This window comes from Nerophis lumbriciformis, linkage group LG32 (genome assembly GCF_033978685.3).
Source record: "Nerophis lumbriciformis linkage group LG32, RoL_Nlum_v2.1, whole genome shotgun sequence".
Classification (NCBI taxonomy): domain Eukaryota; kingdom Metazoa; phylum Chordata; class Actinopteri; order Syngnathiformes; family Syngnathidae; genus Nerophis; species Nerophis lumbriciformis.
In genome coordinates, this window is record NC_084579.2 from 8,628,809 (window position 1) to 8,649,236 (window position 20,428).

The 20,428-nt window shown below is 38.3% G+C and overlaps 1 protein-coding gene across 2 annotated transcripts in view; it reads left to right on the plus strand.

Moving 5' to 3' along the window:
- tmem120b (transmembrane protein 120B) overlaps window positions 1-19,160 on the plus strand; it is a 37,405-nt gene extending 18,245 nt beyond the window's left edge. For both annotated transcript variants that reach the window (XM_061926944.1, XM_061926945.2), the window contains exons 7-12: window positions 3-68; window positions 2,892-2,953; window positions 5,799-5,891; window positions 5,976-6,040; window positions 11,345-11,413; window positions 18,432-19,160. In XM_061926944.1, coding sequence (XP_061782928.1) covers window positions 3-68; window positions 2,892-2,953; window positions 5,799-5,891; window positions 5,976-6,040; window positions 11,345-11,413; window positions 18,432-18,548 — 472 coding nt within the window. In that variant the 3' untranslated portion in view covers window positions 18,549-19,160. The remainder of the gene's footprint in view (window positions 1-2; window positions 69-2,891; window positions 2,954-5,798; window positions 5,892-5,975; window positions 6,041-11,344; window positions 11,414-18,431) is intronic.
- Window positions 19,161-20,428: the final 1,268 nt, after the last annotated feature.

Here is a 20,428-nt window from a genome sequence, read left to right on the forward strand (position 1 = left end):
AGGATTAAAGGGTGGTGGGTCTCTCATCATTACGTGTCCACCTTCCTGTCCGGTGTGATGCTCACCTGGTGAGTGTTTGCAGTACAGTGGAAGCACCAACAACTAGAGATGTCCGATAATATCGGGCTGACGATATTATCGGCCGATAAATGCTTTAAAATGTAACAATTACAGTAATATGCTGTAAAAACTCCCTAAATTTTACAGTGAAATCTATTGGTCATTTTTAATGTACAATTTGATGGATAACTTGCTTCGAAATCATAAGTTAAGCAGATATTTAAGTATTTATTTTGATAGATATGTCAGCAGCCCGATATTATCGGCCGATAAATGCTTTAAAATGTAATATCGGAAATTATCGGTATCGGTTTCAAAAAGTAAAATGTATGACTTTTTAAAACGCCGCTGTGTACACGGACGTAGGGAGAAGTACAGAGCGCCAATAAACTTTAAAGGCACTGCCTTTGCGTGCCGGCCCAGTCGCATAATATCTACGGCTTTTCACACACACAAGTGAATGCAAGGCGTACTTGGTCAACAGCCATACAAGTCACACTGAGGGTGGCCGTATAAACAACTTTAACACTGTTATAAAAATGCGCCACACTGTGAACCCACACCAAACAAGAATGACGAATACAATTCGGGAGAACGTCCGCACCGTAACACAACAGAACAAATACCCAGAACCCCTTGCAAATACCCCCCGCACCCCCCACCCCACACACACACACACACACACACACACACACACACACACTAGAGATGCGCGGTTTGCGGGCACAATCGCGGAGTCCGCGGATTATCCGCGGATCGGGCGGATGAAATTTTAAAAAATTAGATTTTATCCGCGGGTCGGGTCGGGCGGTTGAAATAAAAAAAAATTAGATTTTAAATAGATTCAGGCAGGTGGCAGTTAAACCAATTCGGAAATATATATACATAGTTAAATGTTGTTACCCACATACGAAAAACGAGCAGGCACCTGCAGCATATGCCACAACAGAAGAAGAAAAAAAAAAGAGATGGACACTTTTACGGAGCGGAGAAGGGACGCCTCGCCGGGGTCCGGGACCGAGGCCCCTTCCCCTGAGAGGGCCCCACCGGGAGCCGTAGCTGAGGCGATCCGCGAGAAGGGCCCGACGCACGTCCAGGGTCACCACCGCGCCCACCGCACCGACACCCCGCCTCGTCCGCCTTCGCCGCGGCCGGCGTCACGCGCAGCAGGTAAGCAGCTTACCTGCCCGCCACCCCCGTGGCCGGGGGCTCGTAACAGGGGTCACTCCGCGCGCTCCGCCCGCGCAGCTTACCTGCCCGCCACCCCTGTTGCCGGGGGCGCTTAACAGGGGTCACTCCGCGCGCAGTGCGCTCACGAAAGGGGTGGGGCTCACCCTGGTTGATATAGACAGCAGGACGGTGGCCATGGAAGTCGGAACCCGCTAAGGAGTGTGTAACAACCCACCTGCCGAATCAACTAGCCCTGAAAATGGATGGCGCTGGAGCGTCGGGCCCATACCCGGCCGTCGCCGGCAGCGAGACGCGCTTGGAGGTGCGCTCAGCGCGGCTCCCATATGATTGCGCACTGGTGTGCGTCTGGGTCGTGACAGCGTGGCACGCATTGAATGTCTGTGCTACATTGGATCAGTCTCCTTTCTTTAACAGGCAAAAGCTTTATAACCTCACTAATGCCTTGCATCGTCTATATTAGATATATAACAACGGGCGGGTGCGGGCGGGTGCGGTTCTGATCAAATGTTAGATCCGGGTAGATAGCGGATGGTTGACGACTTTCTGATGCGGTTGCGGATGAAATAATTGCCTATCCGCGCATCTCTAACACACACACACACCTCAACCCCACCCACCTCAACCTCCTCATGCTCATGTCCCAAATTCCAAGCTGCTGTTTTGAGGCATGTTTTAAAAAAAATAACGCACTTTGTGACTTCAATAAAAAAATATGGCAGTGCCATGTTGGCATTTTTTTCCATAACTTGGGTTGATTTATTTTGGAAAATCTTGTTACATTGTTTAATGCATCCAGCGGGGCATCACAACGAAATGTAGGCATAATAATGTGTTAATTCCACGACTGTATATATCGGTATCGGTTGATATCGGTAATTAAGAGTTGGACAATATCGGATATCAGCAAAAAAAAAAGCCATTATCGGACATCTCTACCAAAAACGAATAAAAAACGACTGTCAGTATGGCAGTAAATCCCACACTGTTCACTTTCTTTAAATTTGCACAGAATACAATAATGTCCACAGAACTATATCAATGTGCATTTTAAGTGGGGTTACTATTTGTTTATTTTAATCCTGTTTGTTTTACATTGGGTCGAGTAACTCTTGCTTGGAATATTTGGTGTAAACTTTTTGCTTGCCTAACAGAATTGCTATTGCGACATCCAGTGGACACATTTAGAACAGCAGTTTCTTTCATTTAAAAAAATGCAGCTCAATTTTACCCTTGGCAAACTCATCTCGTGGGCCGGATTGAACCTTGGCTCCATGTTTGCCATCCCTGGTCTAGTGCTTACTCATTCTTGCTATGGCTTATTGCGACACTGGCACGGCAATGGGAGTTCAGAATCTCCCTGATCCTTATTTTTAAAATAAATTCTAAAATATGAAATATCAAATGATTTTGTTTCCCTGTAAGATGTAATCTGCCCAGCCCCAGTTAAGCATAGTTACTTCAAACATTGTCTATACATGAGGTAATAATGGTTTTCCTGGTAGCAAAATTTGGGTGCTGCAACATTTTCTACCATAGAGGTTCGACTGTAGTATTCCTCGAACCGATCGTAAATTTTAAAATGTATTTTATGCCTCCTGCATAATTTTGTATACATTTATTAATTTCATCTTTTCCGACAGGCCAGAGGGACCCATGTATCAAATGTTCAGAAGTCAGTTCCTTGCCTTTTCCATCTATCAAAGTAAGTCAAAAGTTCATTCTTTTTTTAAATTTTTTTTTTAGATCTTCTAAGGAAGTAAACTTTGATGTACTTTAGAGTATTCAGTGTACAGCTTGTATAACACACATCCATTATTGACTAAATGGCAAGTGCCAATATTTAGCGTAAGCACCATTGCAGTGTACACATTGTGTCTCCATGAACTGTGGCTTGGCAGCACTCATGCAGCCCCTGACCATGATGCTAACACCCCCATGCTTGACCGTGGGTAAAAAAAAAAATATATGTATCTTGGTACTCGTGTTGAAATGCATGTCTCGTCAAGCAACCGCAGCTCGGCCGCACTCATGCAATCCTTGATTACGATGCTCCCGCCACCGTGCTTGACTGTAAACAAGACACGATTATTTTTATTTATTTTTATTTATTTTTATTTATTTGCGCGTGCGTGTGTGTGTGTCTATGTATGTATGTATGTATGCATGTATGTATGTATATCTATCTCTATATCTATGTGTATGTATGTATCTATATCTATGTATATATGTATGTATATCTACGTCTATATTTGTGTGTGTGTGTGTGTGTGTGTGTGTGTGTGTGTGTGTGTGTGTGTGTGTGTGTGTGTGTGTGTGTGTGTGTGTGTGTGTGTGTGTGTGTGTGTGTGTGTGTGTGTGTGTGTGTGTGTGTGTGTGTGTGTGTGTGTATAAATGTATCAGTGACGTGCGGTGAGGTTGATGGCTGGTGAGGCACTGACTTCATCACAGTCAGATTTACAAACATATGAACCCTAAAGAGTATCTTATTCACCATTTGATTGGCAGCAGTTAACGGGTTATGTTTAAAAGCTCATACCAGCATTCTTCCCTGCTTGGCACTCAGCATCAAGGGTTGGAATTGGGGGTTAAATCACCAAAGATTATTCCCGGGCGCGGTGCCGCTGCTGCCCACTGCTCCCCTCACATCCCAGGGGGTGAGCAAGAGGATGGGTCAAATGCAGAGGACAAATTTCACCACACCTAGTGTGTGTGACAATCATTGGTACTTAACTTTAACTTTACACATACAAACTGTAGCACACAAAAAAGCACATTTAATTAAAAAAAATGTTATTATGTTCTTACCTTTATGTAATATATTGAGTTGGAGGCAATAACCAGGCGAGGTGATGAAGTATGTCTCTTTACTGTAGACTTCAGAACACACTCAACACACTTGACGTCAGGTGCGCAACACCACGTAAATCGTTGGCCAACCAAAAAGTAACCCCAGTACGCTATAGCCAACATTAACCAGGAGATGGCAACAGACAAACATAGATCACTCCATTACATTCCTCCCCTTTTAGAAATGTAGAAGTAAGTTACTCAAAAGAAATAAACAACCCAACCAAAAAATGCAGCAGCTCAATAAGAAGCCAAAAAGTGCAAAAACAATAATGTTCGTGTTGGAGGAGTTGTGAATGAATGAAATATGAAATCCGTGCTGCAGTCTGCAGGTGTACTCAATGGTGTGTCCCTGCAGTCGTTCACGGCTCCTACGGCGCGAGCATTGTTGTTTTTGCACTTTTTGGCTTCTTGTTAAGTGACTTTTTTTTGGGTGGATTCGGTCTTGCACGTGGAGGGTTTGGGTGTGGGCTTTGGTTGGTGTGGCGCTCCCGTCGGGGGTGCATTAACCGGCACCAGGAGGCGGGATCACGCGAGCCTCAGCCAGTGCGTCTTCACAGCTGTTTTATGATTGCTCAGCACAAGAAATACTTTACACACATACAGTTGTTGACAAAATACACTGTACATTATATACTTCAGCTAACTAAACTATGGAAATGTATAATATAATTCATATAGCAATACGGTCTCACTGCACAGCAGGCCAGCAGTTAGCCGAGTCATTGCGCAATCCATGTTGAGGCACTGAGTGACGTGCCTCAACTGGCTGCTGTTCACCGCACCGTCTCTTCTCAGTATTTGAACGGCAAATGTGAAAATTCAGCAATTTTGAATAAAAATAATCTAAAACTGGTGAAGTTAAATGGAAAATAACTTTATAGTATAATCACTGGATACATTTAACATTTAGATTAATTTTTTTTCTTTTTACATTTTTTTTCTTTCCATGATGGCAGGTGAGGCCCCGCCTCACATGCCTCTAGTGACTGCACGTCACTGAAATGTATGTGTGTATATATAAGTATGTGTATATGTGTGTGTGTATATATATATATATATATATATATATGTATGTATGTATGTATGTATGTATGTATGTATGTATGTATGTATGTGTGTGTGTGTGTGTGTGGGGGGGGGGGTATACGTCTATATCTGTGTGTGTGTATATATATGTATGTGTGTGTATATATGTATGTGTATAGCCCCTGACCATGATGCTACCACCACTACACTTGACTGAAGACAGGAAACAATTATCTTGCTATTCGCTTGTGTTGACAACTATTTAGACAATGTGTTATGATAAGCCATTTTTTGTGGATTGTGAATTTGTACTTCTATACAAGCTGTACACTGACTATTCTAAAGTTCAGTATATTCACGTTTCACTTCTTTCATATTGGGTCTTGAGAAGATGTAATGTAATAAACATGCATGCTGAAATGTGAGGGTTGTGAAATAGTCTACTTCAATCAGCTGTGGTTATTGTGACACAGCAGTGTGACAACACACCAAGGAGAGGTCAGAGCAGCTCATGTCCTTCATCACCCGAGGCACCACGTGATTACATAATGGCCAAATTGCCGTTTGAAATCCATCGTGTCCATTACAATTTTCTACGTTCTGTTTGGTGGAACTTATTACACTCATTTCTGGCTCTTTTTTTTTATATTGGATTGTTCTAATGTCTGTAGGTTTTGTCCAGTTCCTCCAGTACTACTATCAAAGTGGCTGCCTATACAGGCTTCGGGCTCTGGGAGAGAGAAACCAGTTGGACCTCACAGTGGGTGAGTGGTCATAGTATAAAGGGTTTGGGAAACAAACGGGTAAAAGGTTCCAGACACTACAACACCACTTGTGATTCTTTGCAGAGGGATTTCAGTCCTGGATGTGGAGAGGCCTCACGTTTCTTTTGCCCTTCCTCTTTTTTGGTCATGTAAGTCAACAAACATTTGGTATCACACTACTTTAGACTGACCATACGTCCTCTTTTGCGGGGCTGTCCGGGCGGAGTTTCTTAAATGCCTCAAATGTCCGGCATTTTGAGTTAAGGTTGCGTGTATTTTCAATGTACGTTCAGGGTTAAGAAGGGGTTAAAAACAAAACAAATTGTGAAGGTGTGCACAGCAGCATTGGTGAGGGAGGGGCAGAGAGAGAGAGAGAGAGAGAGAGAGTTATGATAAATGCGCGTGCGTCGCCAGGCTCTGCTTTTAATCCATAGATTTATCAGATTTAATTTTTTATTATCTATAGCAGGGCTGTCAAAAGTGTGCCCCGGAGGCCATTTGCGGCCCACAGCTAATATTTTAAAGGCCCACGGCACATTCTAAAAATACTATTAAAATAAACAAAAGCATAACAAAAGTGAAATAAAAAAGCTTAAAGGTGAAATGTAATTTAGAAAAAGTTGCAATGTTGACTAATTAAAACAAAGCTGTTTTTTTTTTCTTTCAAACTGTCATTGCTCAAAACATAATATTGCATCAAAATCAATGTTATTATGAATTATTGACCTATCCAAGGTTCCCATTACTTCACATCAAATATTCCACTAAGAAAAATATTTTTGGTGGAAGATTTTGCAAATTTGGTAAAAATAACTCAAAAATGTATATTTTGTTGTTTTCTTACTGTACCGAAAATGAACTGAACCGTGACCCTAAACCTAGGTACGTACCGAACCAAACATTTTGTTACACCCTAGTTTTATGGCCTTTTTGTGCATTTTTTTTCAATGGGGGAAAAAGCAAAATATAACCTTTTTTTATAAAATAAATAAATAAATAAGTTGCAGAGTGGAATATTTGAGGTTTACAGCACTGAATAGGTCAATCATTTGTGGCAAGATTGAGTTTGACACAGCAGACAAGTAGACAAAAATAGGATCATTTATACAATGCCTACTGAACTTTTAGTTTAGTTTAGTTTATTATTATTTCTTTGGTCAGTGGTCAACAAAATAAACAAACATTAATTCATAAATTGACAATTTTAAACGCCTTACCTACTTTGATTTTGTACTTAGAAAAAAAAAAATCAGCCTTTGTCAGAAATTTTGTCTACGGTTTTACCTTCTTTCGGTTTTTTTTTCCTGGTTGAGGGGCTCGGTTGACCTATCCAAGGTTCCGATTACTTCACATAAAATATTCCACTTTGAAAAATATTTTTGGTGGAAGATTTTGCAAATTTGGTAAAAATAACCCAAAAATGTATATTTTGTTGTTTTCTTACTGTACCGAAAATGAATCGAACCGTGACCTCCAAACAAAGGTACGTACCGAACTCAAATTTTTGTGTACCGTTACACCCCTAGTTTTATGGCCTTTTTGTCCATTTTTTTTTTTCAATGGGGAAAAAGCAAAATATGAACATTTCTGAAAAAAAATCAATAAATAATAAGTTGCAGAGTGAAATATTTGAGGTTTACAGCACTGAATGGGTCAACATACCTGCCAACTACTCCGGTTTTCCCGTAATTAGTACGGTTTTCATCAACCTATTCCGGGTTACGGTTGCAGTGATAAAAAATACGGTTTTTCATTAATTAAAAAAAAAATATTTTTTTTTAAATGCGTGAGGCTATTTATAGCACCGCTGCCAAGCACGAGGCCATTGTTTCCAAATGAGCGAACGATCATGGAATCAGCCGGAGAAAAATCGCAAACGAGTCTTAAACCGAAAAGAAAACTGCAGTCATTCCGTGAAGAATATTCAAAAGCCTATCCGGGAATAATTATCCGTTTCAAAAAGGGTGAAAACTACGCGAATTGCACCTTGTGCAGACAAGATTTTTCGATCGGACACGGAGGAATTAGCGATGTAAAAGACCACGTTGGGACAAAAAAACACAAGTCTAATGCCGTTGCTAGCGATACAAGTGGAAAACTTTCAACGTTTTTCGGATTTTAGCCACAAAAAGGTAATGACACCAATGTTATCTATTGGAATTGTTTAGTACTGTTATACTGTTAAAAGTGTTTATACTATTTATGCTTTCAAGTCCAAGTTGAAGAAATCTTGTTAAATGTTGACAGCATAACTACCAAAATACAGAAGTATGTCCTTAATATTTTTGCAGTGCTATTTCTGTTGAAAAGTTAAAATGATTACATTAGAGATGTGATGTGCCACTTTTCAAGTGTCTGATGGCTTAAATTAATTTTCATTAATTTTTCATATTTTGAATTCTTTTGAAAGGCTTACAAAAAAACTACATTTGAATTGTAATTCCATGCTATTGACAGGACTATTAATTTTAATGAAGTTAGCTTACCATGTTTACAGTATGATAATTGTGATAGAAATGTGAATTTTAGGCACAGAATATGTTTTACAATTGAACAAGGCAGTAGATTATACAAGCTTGGACAGAAAGTTAATAATGACACCAATTTTTTTTTTAATGGAATTGTTTAGTACTGTTTTACCATTTGTTTACTGTAAAAAGTGTTTATACTTTCAATTAACAAATTGAAGTCTTGTGAAAGGTTGACAGGATAACTGGCATTAACTGTCAAAATAATTTCAAACTATTGAAGTTAGCTTACAGAATAAACATGTCAATCAACCCATATGATTTTTGCTGTAATATTTTTGTTTTGAAAAGTCACTGTGACTGATAGAAAAGTGATGGTTTTAGCAACATTTTAACCTGTCTGAATGCTAATAATCATTTTGCGTCGGGGGGCGAAGCCTGAACCCCCCACCAGGACATTGTCCTGGACCTACCGGGGCCTGCGGCCCCTGGACCCTGGGTACTAGGTTTTTCTGATTTCAAAAGTTGGCAGGTATGGGTCAATCATTTGAGATTGAGTTTGACACAGCAGACAAGTAGACAAAAATAGGATCATTTATACAATGCCTACTGAACTTTTAGTTTAGTTTAGTTTTGTTTATTATTATTTCTTTGGTCAGTGGTCAACAAAATAAACAAACATTAATTCATAAATTGACAATTTTAAACGCCTTACCTACTTCGATTTTGTACTTAGAAAAAAAATCAGCCTTTGTCAGAAATTTTGTCTAAGTTTTAAAATCGAAGTAGGTAAGAGGTTTTACCTTCTTTCGATTTTTTTTTTTCCCTGGTTGAGGGGCTCGGTTGACCTATCCAAGGTTCCGATTACTTCACATCAAATATTCCACTAAGAAAAATATTTTTGGTGGAAGATTTTGCATATTTTGTGTGTTTGCCATTGAAAACATAGTTTTGTTTGACAAAAAAGGGCAGGAAAACAAACAAACAAAAAAACAACATAAAAAAAACTAAAACATTTTGAAATGAGGGATAGATCTGAAGTTGACGTAGACCCCAAAGATTAAAGCGTTAAATATAAACTGTATCAGTGACGTGCGGTGAGGTTGATGGCTGGTGAGGCACTGACTTCATCACAGTCAGATTTACAAACATATGAACCCTAAAGAGTATCTTATTCACCATTTGATTGGCAGCAGTTAACGGGTTATGTTTAAAAGCTCATACCAGCATTTTTCCCTGCTTGGCACTCAGCATCAAGGGTTGGAATTGGGGGGTTAAATCACCAAAAATTATTCCCGGGCGCGGCACCGCTGCTGCCCACTGCTCCCCTCACCTCCCAGGGGGTGATCAAGGGGATGGGTCAAATGCAGAGGACAAATTTCATTACACCTAGTGTGTGTGTGACAATCATTGGTACTTTAACTTAACTTTAACTTTACACATACAAACTGTAGCACACAAAAAGCACATTTAATTAAAAAAACTTTATTATGGTCTTACCTTTACTTAGAAATTAAGTCCATGCGTCGCAACTAAAGCCCTCACTTAAACTTTCCACGTGCAAGATTGAATCTATTTAAAAAAGTGTAACCGAGGGTTTATAAATGTCGCCTATACTGTATGAAACTACAAAATAACAAACACGGAGGCTCCAGTTTACACGAGGACCACTTTATTTACCTTCTTTCAAAAACCTCCGCTCCACTACAACATGTCATCACTTCCGCTCTTGGCGCCTTCAAAATAAGAGCTCAAGGCATATACTGTATAACAGCGCATAACAGGAACTTAACATCACAAATAGGAAAGCCCATAAAAATAGGTTACAAAAGTTATTTAATAAGAAGCCAAAAAGTGCAAAAACAATAATGTTTGTGTTGGAGGAGTTGTGAATTAGGTACACCTGCAGTCTGCAGGTGTACCTAATGTTGTGGCCCCTGCAGTCATTCACAACTCCTCCAACACGAACATTATTGTTTTTGCACTTTTTGGCTTCTTATGAAATAACTTTTTTAAATAGATTCAATCTTGCACGTGGAAAGTTTAAGTGTGGGCTTTAGTTGATATAACAATTCTACGGCGGGGGTGCAGGAGGCGAGCCTCAGCCAGTGCGTCTTTTGCAGCCGTTTTATGATCGCTCAGCACAAGAAATGCGTTACACACATACAGTTGTTGACAAAATACACTGTACATTATATACCTCAGCTAACTAAACTATGGAAATGTATAATATAGTTCATATAGCAATACAGTCTCACTGCACAGCAGGCCAGCAGTTAGCCGAGTCCGTCCATGTTGAGGCACTGAGTGACGTGCCTCAACTGGCTGCTGTTCACCGCACCGTCTCTTCTCAGTATTTGAACGGCAAATGTGAAAATTCAGCGATTTTGAATAAAAATAATCTAAAACTGGTGAAGTTAAATGGAAAATAACTTTATAGTATAATCACTGCATACATATAACAATTTAATAATTTTTTTTTCTTTTTACATTTTTTTTCTTTCCATGATGGCAGGTGAGGCCCCGCCTCACCTGCCTCTAGTGACTGCACGTCACTGAAATGTATGTAAGCCCTGGCACACCATTATCATTTCATGACCCAAGCAAAACACTTTTTACACTTTTATACTGAAATAAATACACCTACAACTTATTAAATAAAAACCTAGAAAAAACTACCAGCAGTGGTAAAGTTTAGATGCATGAAGGAAAGAACGTGAATGAATGTTTATAACTGAATACATTTACATATGTATACACATTTGTTTTATTTTAATTGTCAACAGAGGAGAAAAAATGCTTTATTTAAATAAATATATTATTCATAAAGCAAGTTCGAGTATCATTGGCAAATTTTCACCTAGTCCCAGCCTTGGCGTGCATATGTGTCCTCTTTTTGGGGATTTCAGAATATGGTCAGCCTACACTACTTATGGCAAATAAACCATACACCTGATTTTAAAATGACACCTCCCTTTTTTCCAGTTTTGGCAGCTGTATAATTCAGTCACCCTGTTTCGCTTGGGGAGACATGAGGACTGCAAGGAGTGGCAGGTACGTAACGATTGTCGAAAATCCTCTATCAGTGGTTCTTAACCTTGTTGGAGGTACCGAACCCCACCAGTTTCATGTGTGCATTCACCGAACCCTTCTTTAGAGAAAAATAAAATGTTGTTTTTTTTCAAATTCAAGACAAAGTTATATGTTTTTGTTAACACTTTAGTATGGGGAACATATTCTAAGTAACAAATACTTAATTTAGAGTTATTTGGACACTAGGGGAACATATTCTAAGTCAGGGGTGCTCATTACGTCGATCGCGAGCTACCGGTCGATCTCGGAGGGTGTGTCAGTCGATCACCAGCCAGGCATTAAAAAAATAGTCCTAAAAATGAGCGATCATAAATCTTCACTATGACGTCACTTTCGTCACTTGATTGACATTCACGGCACCCAAGGGTCTTCTGAGATGACGCTGGCTGCTGCCAGCTCATTAAAATTACCGACTGGAAGGCGAGAAACACTTTATTTCAACAGACTCTGGCGCCGTACCTGTCGTCAAAACTCCAAAGACCGACTGCACAGTTGCACAGTTGCGCTACCAAAATAAGAGTCTCAGAAAGCTGGCGTGCACAAGCTAGCATGCTACGGAGTTTGCCGACAATGTATTTCTTGTAAAGTGTATACAAAGGAGTACGGAAGCTGGACAAATAAGATGCCAAAAACCAACCACCTTCATGTGGTATTGGACAGAAAGGAGGACTTTTTTTCTCCTCCATTCGAAAATGCGGACCTTATCATCACTACTGTCTGATTCCAATCAATGCAAGTCATCAGAATCAGGTAATACACCAACTTATATTCTTGTCTTCATGAAAGAAAGGAATCTATATGTGTTAAACATGCTTCTATTATCTTTAAACACCTTTAACTTATTAACAATATTAACTATATGTGTTAAACATGCTTGTATTATCTTTAAACACCTTTAAGTTGTTAACAATATTAACTATATGTATTAAACATTCTTGTATTATCATTAAACACCTTTAATTTATTAACAATATTAACTATGTGTTAAACATGCTTGTATTTTCATTAAACACCTTTAACTTGTTAACAATATTAACTATATGTATTAAACATGCTTGTATTATCATTAAACATCTTTAATTTTTTAACAATATTAACTATGTGTTAAACATGCTTGCATTATCTTTAAACACCTTTTACTTGTTAACAATATTAACTATATGTATTAAACATACTTGTATTATCATTAAACACCTTTAACTTGTTAACAATATTAACTATATGTGTTAAACATGCTTGTATTATCTTTAAACACATTTAACTTGTTAACAATATTAACTATATGTATATGTAAAAAAAAAGTGTGTACCACGGGGCACTGAGATTCATCACCAACTGCGCTCCCCTTACTCACCATTGTGTGTTATACTCAATGGTTAACTGGACATCTTTATGTGCTCGACGCCTCAATCATTGGTATGCTTTCATCTACAAAACCATTCTGGGTATCACTCCATCTTATCTGTCTTGTCTTTTAACAAAGAAACAAGGAAGTCACAATCTTCGTTCAATGAATGTTCTGCAATTTGTCGTCCCCAAAGTAAGAACTGAACTGGGCAAGAAAGCATTTAGGTTTTCAGCACCAAAGGCTTGGAATAACCTACAATCGAACATTAAACTTCAAACCCTAGTTACGTTGAATGAGTTTAAAGCTTCTGTGAAAGGATTGCAGTCTACCTTGTCTGTATGCACATGTGTTATGTGAGCAAGTTTTAATGTTGTAAATGTGATGTTTTATGTATTTGTTTACTGTTTTTAATGTAACCTTGCTGCTGCCCTCTTGGCCAGGTCTCCCTTGGAAAAGAGATCTTTGATCTCAATGGGATTTTACCTGGTTAAATAAAGGCTAATAAAAATAAATAAACACCTTTAACTTGTTAACAATATTAACTATATGTATTAAACATTTGTGTATTATCATTAAACACCTTTAATTTTTTTAACATTAACTGTGTTAAACATGCTTGCATTATCTTTAAACACCTTTAACTTGTTAATAATATTAACTATATGTATTAAACATACTTGTATTATCATTAAACACCTTTAATTTTTTAACAATATTAACTATATGTGTTAAACATGCTTGTATTATCATTAAACACCTTTAACTTGTTAACAAAAACGTATGTTTCATAAATAAGTAAATATCAATTATATATATGAATGAGGTAGATCCCCACGACTTGATCAATTGAAAAGTAGCTCGCCTGCAGAAAAAGTGTGAGCACCCCTGTTCTAAGTAATAAAGATTTAATTTAGAGTTATTTGGTTAGGGTCTGGGTTAGAGGGTTAGGGTTATAATTAGGCCATGCCTAATAAGACATTAATAAGTACTTAATAATGACTAGTTAAGAGCCAATATGTTACTAATTTGCATGTTAAAAAGCAACTAATTAATGGTGAATATATTCCCCATACTAAAGTGTTACCATGTTTTTTTTACTGGTGCATAAAATGAAGCGTGCATGAACATCACCTTGTTCAAACAAAACCAACACAGTGCATAAACTCACAACAAATGACACACCTGCAAATCAGTCAGCTGTTGCCGTATCCGTAATACGCCGATAGGGAGAAGTTTGTATTTACACGATGAGTCGGGTGTGTTTTGACCTCCGCCGAACCCCTGAGGCCGACTCACCGAACCCCTAGGGTTCCATCGAACCCAGGTTAAGAACCACTGCTCTATATGATAGAAGCACTCTACTGTTTCATAGGATCTTTGACTAACTCGTCCTTAAAAACAACCGAGTACACATGTCATATAGAGGATCTTTGACGTAACATGTTTGCACTAAGTCCTTCTAAACATCAGAACTAGTATTTTTGCAAGAGGATGCTGTTGTATTCAAGGAACAATTACCAAAAAAAAAAAAAAACACTCTTCAAAGAGCCTTAGATGATAGGAGTGATCTAAAGTTTTTAGGAATCTAATGCAAAAATATCAATGTTTTTAGGACCTGTTCACTAAAACCAGTGAAGTTGGCACATTGTGTAATTCGTAAATAAAAAATTACACAATAAAGCATCAGTTGTCCTCAGTTTCCAAAAACAATTTGGAATGTGGACTCGTCAGACCACAGAACACTTTTACACTTTGCATCAGTCCATCTTAAATGAGCTCGGGCTTAGCGAAACCAGCGGCGTTTCTGGGTGTTGTTGATAAATGGCTTTCGCTTTGCATAGTAGAGTTTTAACTTGCACTTACAGATGTAGTGACGAACTGTAGTTACTGACAGTGGTTTTCTGAAGTGTTCCTGAGCCCATGTGGTGATATCCTTTACACACTGATGTCGTGACGGGCATTCAACGTTGGGTTTCGGCCTTACTGCTTACGTGCAGTGATTTCTCCAGATTCTCTGAACCTTTTAGATGATATTACGGGCCGTAGATGATGAGATCCCTGAATTCCTTGCAATAGCTGGTTGAGAAATGTTGTTCTTAAACAATTTGCTCAGGCATTTGTTGACAAAGTGGTGACCCTCGCCCCATCCTTGTTTGTGAATGACTGAGCATTTCATGGAAGCTGCTTTTATACCCAATCATGGCACCCACCTGTTCCCAATTAGCCTGTTCACCTGTGGGATGTTCCAATTAAGTGTTTGATGAGCATTCCTCAACTTTATCAGTCTTTTTTTGCCCCTTGTGCCAGCTTTTTTGAAACATGTTGCAGGCATCATATTCAAAATGAGCTAATATTTGCCAAAAAATAAAGTTTTCCAGTTCGAACGTTAAGTATCTTGTCTTTGTAGTCTATTCGATTGAATATAGGTTAGCAAATCATTGTAGTCTGTTTTTATTTACCATTTACACAACGCGACAACTTCACTGGTAACAGTCATTTGGCTACATGCCTACTACAGTGTTTTTCAACCTTTTTTGAGCTAAGGCACATTTTTTGCGTTGAAAAAATGCGGAGGCACACCACCAGCAGAAATCATTAAAAAAACGAAATTCAGTTGACATTAAAAAGTCGTCGTCGCAATTGTTGGATATGACTTTAAACCATAACCAAGCATGCATCACTATAGCTCTTGTCTCAAAGTAGGTGTACTGTCACCACCTGTCACATCACCCCTGACTTTTTTGCTGTTTTCCTGTGTGTAGTGTTTTACGTCTTGTCTTGCACTCCTATTTTGGTGGCTTTTTCTCTTTTGTTGGTATTTTCCTGTAGCAGTTTCATGTCTTCCTTTGAGCGATATTTCCCACATCTACTTTGTTTTAGCAATCAAGAATATTTCAGTTGTTTTTATCCTTCTTTGTGGGGACATTGTTGATTGTCATGTCATGTTCGGATGTACAAACCCTGTTTCCATATGAGTTGGGAAATTGTGTTAGATATAAACGGAATACAATGATTTGCAAATCCTTTTCAACCCATATTCAATTGAATGCACTACAAAGACAAGATATTTGATGTTCAAACTCATAAACTTTTTTTTTTTTTTGCAAATAATAATTCACTTAGAATTTCATGGCTGCAACACGTGCCAAAGTAGTTGGGAAAGGGCATGTTCACCACTGTGTTACATGGCCTTTCCTTTTAACAACACTCAGTAAACATTTGGGAACTGAGGAGACACATTTTTGAAGCTTCTCAGGTGGAATTCTTTCCCATTCTTGCTTGATGTACAGCTTAAGTTGTTCAACAGTCTCCATTATCGTATTTTAGGCTTAATTTTGCGCCACACATTTTCAATGGGAGACAGGTCTGGACTACAGGCAGGCCAGTCTAGTACCTGCACTCTTTTACTATGAAGCCACGCTGTTGGAACACGTGGCTTGGCATCGTCTTGCTGAAATAAGCAGGGGCGTCCATGGTAACGTTGCTTGGATGGCAACATATGTTGCTCCAAAACCTGTATGTACCTTTTCAGCCTTAATGGCGCCTTCACAGATGTGTAAGTTACCCATGTCTTGGGCACTAATACACCCCCATACCATCACAGATGCTGGCTTTTCAACTTTGCGTCTATAACAATCCGGATGGTTCTTTTCCTCTTTGGTCCGACGTCCACAGTTTCCAAAAACAATTTGAAATGTGGACTCGTCAGACCACAGAACACTTTTCCACTTTGTATCAGTCCATCTTAGATGAGCTCAGGCCCAGCGAAGCCGACGGCGCTTCTGGGTGTTGTTGATAAACGGTTTTCGCCTTGCATAGGAGAGTTTTAACTTGCGCTTACAGATGTAGCGACCAACTGTAGTTACTGACAGTGGGTTTCTGAAGTGTTCCTGAGCCCATGTGGTGATATCCTTTACACACCGATGTCGCTTGTTGATGCAGTACAGCCTGAGGGATCGAAGGTCACGGGCTTAGCTGCTTACGCGCAGTGATTTCTCCACATTCTCTGAACCCTTTGATGATATTACGGAGCGTAGATGGTGAAATCCCTAAATTCCTTGCAATAGCTGGTTGAGAAAGGTTTTTCTTAAACTGTTCAACAATTTGCTCACGCATTTGTTGACAAAGTGGTGACCCTCGCCCCATCCTTGTTTGTGAATCTACTTTTATACCCAATCATGGCACCCACCTGTTCCCAATTTGCCTGTTCACCTGTGGGATGTTCCAAATAAGTGTTTGATGAGCATTCCTCAACTTTATCAGTATTTATTGCCACCTTTCCCAACTTCTTTGTCACGTGTTGCTGGCATCAAATTCTAAAGTTAATGAATATTTGCAAAAAAAAATATGTTTATCAGTTTGAACATCAAATATGTTGTCTTTGTCTTGGTTGAAAATGATTTGCAAATCATTGTATTCCGTTTTATATTTACATCTAACACAATTTCCCAACTCATATGGAAACGGGGTTTGTATATATGTAATGTAATAACCGGCACATTTATACTAACATGTAATATTTAAGTATTTTGATTATTTTAAACATTCTGGCGTTCGCTATTTCCTTCAACAACAACTACTACTAAACATGGCAGACTAAGTGAGAGCCAACAAGGACTAGTTTGAGACAAATGATGATCCAGAACCTTATATTTTTGAGCCTGAATATACAGAGGATAAGCTACAATATTTTATTTTATTTTATTTATTTTTAAATTATGAATGTATTTATTTAGCTGCATGTTTTAGAAGCTGAATGATAACTATAGTGAAACACTAAGGATCATGTAGCAGATATGCTAAGTACTGAACAGGAAATACAAAATACGAACATAACCAAACAAACACTTACCGTAAAACATATGCTCTTACTGGGATGCCGTCTGATAGGATGTTTATATCTTTCAGCACTAGACTTTCTCCCTGTTTGGATGATGAACTAATCATAATCCACTTTTCTTAGGTAAAAAGAAAAAAAAAGTGGAGGTAAATGAGTGTCTTGTCGTGTCTTTCTGGCGATGTCTTTGGGTCTAATTTGAATTTCAAAGTCGACCAACTTCTCAGTTTATGGCCACAATTTTCTAATATACAAGTGGGAGGCGTGGTTTATAATCTAGAAAAAAAAAACCTTTGCAGGTCAGGACATGTAAATAGAGTATGTTTGGCAGTTTTTGGAGGGTTTTTAAGAGGGCTTTGTTGGCGGAATAGATGACTCCTATGAGCTACAGTGTTAGCCCCATAGTACTGGTCGTATATCACAATCTAGAAGGAATTAAAAAGAGAATTCCCCAAAAAATGTAAGTTCCCCTTTAAGTCCACTGTTGTCACAGTGCTGCCTTTGACCATTCTGGGTCGACCAGAAGTGCTCAAAACCTTCAAAAGTCACACAAAGGATGTAACCAAAATATGCCATGAAATGACGTTTCCTCGGTTCCATTTGCATTCTAACGCAATTTCCCAACTCATACGGAAACGGGGGTTTGTACATTGTGGACGCCGTCTTTGCTCCACAGTAAGTCTTTGCTGTCGTCCAGCATTCTGTTTTTGTTTACTTTGTAGCCAGTTCAGTTTTAGACAAGAAAAACTCTGCTGTTTTTTTAAGAATTTAAAAGAAAAATTCTCGTCTTGCAGGTATTTATGCTGGCACTGACCTTTCTGGTCCTGTTCCTGGGCAACTTCCTCACCACGTTGAAGGTGGTCCGCCAGAAATTGAAGAAGAACCGGGAAAATGTGACAAAAAGTGACTGATTTTTTTTCCCCGGAGGACACGGACTGAGCTCGCACATCCATCCGCCGCCGAAGGAAAAGTGCAATCCTCTTCTCTCAGGTGTTGGTAGCGGCGATGGTTTTTGTCCATGCTGCTACGGCCGTCCCTCACTGATGTCCACTTTGCTGCTCAATCCTGGATCAAAACAAGGGAAAGACGTCAAAGTGTTTGTCAGGATCATATGCAACCCCAAACATCAGCAGATCTTGGACCAGCGAAAAGTCTCGTCATGCAGCTTCATACTTCTGTGAAGTAGTTCCCGCCTGTCATGCGTCTTATTTCACTAGATCGGTCTTTTAGAAGTACTCCTCCGCGGCAAGGTAGCGTTCAAAGAGCATGCAGCAGGGACCGTCCTCAAATGTTCACCTGAAGTCACCGGCACATGTAGTTTAAGGGATGAGCGTCATGTCTTGACGAAACACTTGAATTTGTTCAAAGGAAAAATGTGTCCTATTTTATCATGTTGCACTAATGTTTTGGGATCAAATTGCTGGTTTTGGTACTGTACTTCATTCAACACAGTCATGTAGAACCACACAGGGGTGGAAGTGGGACGATACCAAGCCATAGATTAAATATTTGTATTAACTTAAGCACATGTCTTGTCATTCCTGATATTATTATGGAATTCATTGAGTACTCGTATGTCAAACTCAAGGCCCGGGGGCCATATGTGGCCCGCAAAGGCTTTGCATTACCATGCTTCTATTTGTTTCTGTTTAAATCTAGTCAACTTTCTATTTGGACAGAAAAATACATGTACTGCATGCAATTTCATATTTTAAACTTAGTCTAATATTGCAACAAATATATTATCGCACAGTCCAAACATCAAAATAAGTACTTAAATATCTGCTTGACTCATGATTTTGAAGCAACTAATCCATTAAATTATACAATGTAAAAAAATAAAAAATTCGGTAAAAAACTGGTAGCTCAGTTGCCAGAATTTTACCGTGAAAACACGAAAAGAAAAAAAAGTGTAATATTGTTTTGCCATTTACAGTAATACACCGTAAAAAAATGACCATAGATTGGACAGTAAAACATCTATGGTCATAATTTTTACAATGTAAAAATTATTTTTAGGTTAAAAAAAAAAAAAAAAAAGTAGCTCAGTTGCCAGAATTTTACCGTGAAAACACAAAACAAAAAAATGTGTAATATTTTGCCGTTTAGAGTAATACACCATAAAAACTACTGTAGATTTTACAATAAAACAGTGGTACTGTTTTCCTATTCAGTTTACATTGTAAAAAACATTGTTCATTTTATGGTAAAATTTCGGCAGCTAAACTTTACTCTAAAATCTACATATTTTTCTTACTGTGTATGTAAAAATATATAACAATTATGTAATGAAGCAATTTTGACATAAAAAAAATACATGTACTGTATGCAATTTCATATTTTAAACTTGCAACAAATATATTATCGCACATTCCAAACATCAAAATAAGTACTTAAATATCTGCTTGACTCATGATTTTGAAGCAACTTATCCATTAAATTTTACAATGTAAAAATTATTTTTTGGTTAAAAAAAAAAAAAAAAGTTAGCTTAGTTGCCAGAATTTTACCGTAAAAACACAAAACAAAAAAATGTGTAATATTTTGCCATTTAGAGTAATACACCGTAAAAACTACTGTAGATTTTACAGTAAAACAGTGGTACTGTTTTCCTATTCAGTTTACATTGTAAAAAACATTATACATTTTATGGTAAAATTTCGGCAGCTAAACTTTACTCTAAAATCTACATATATTTCTTACTGTGTACGTAAAAATATGTAACAATTATGTAATGAAGCAATTTTGACATAAAAAAAATACATGTACTGTATGTAATTTCATATTTTAA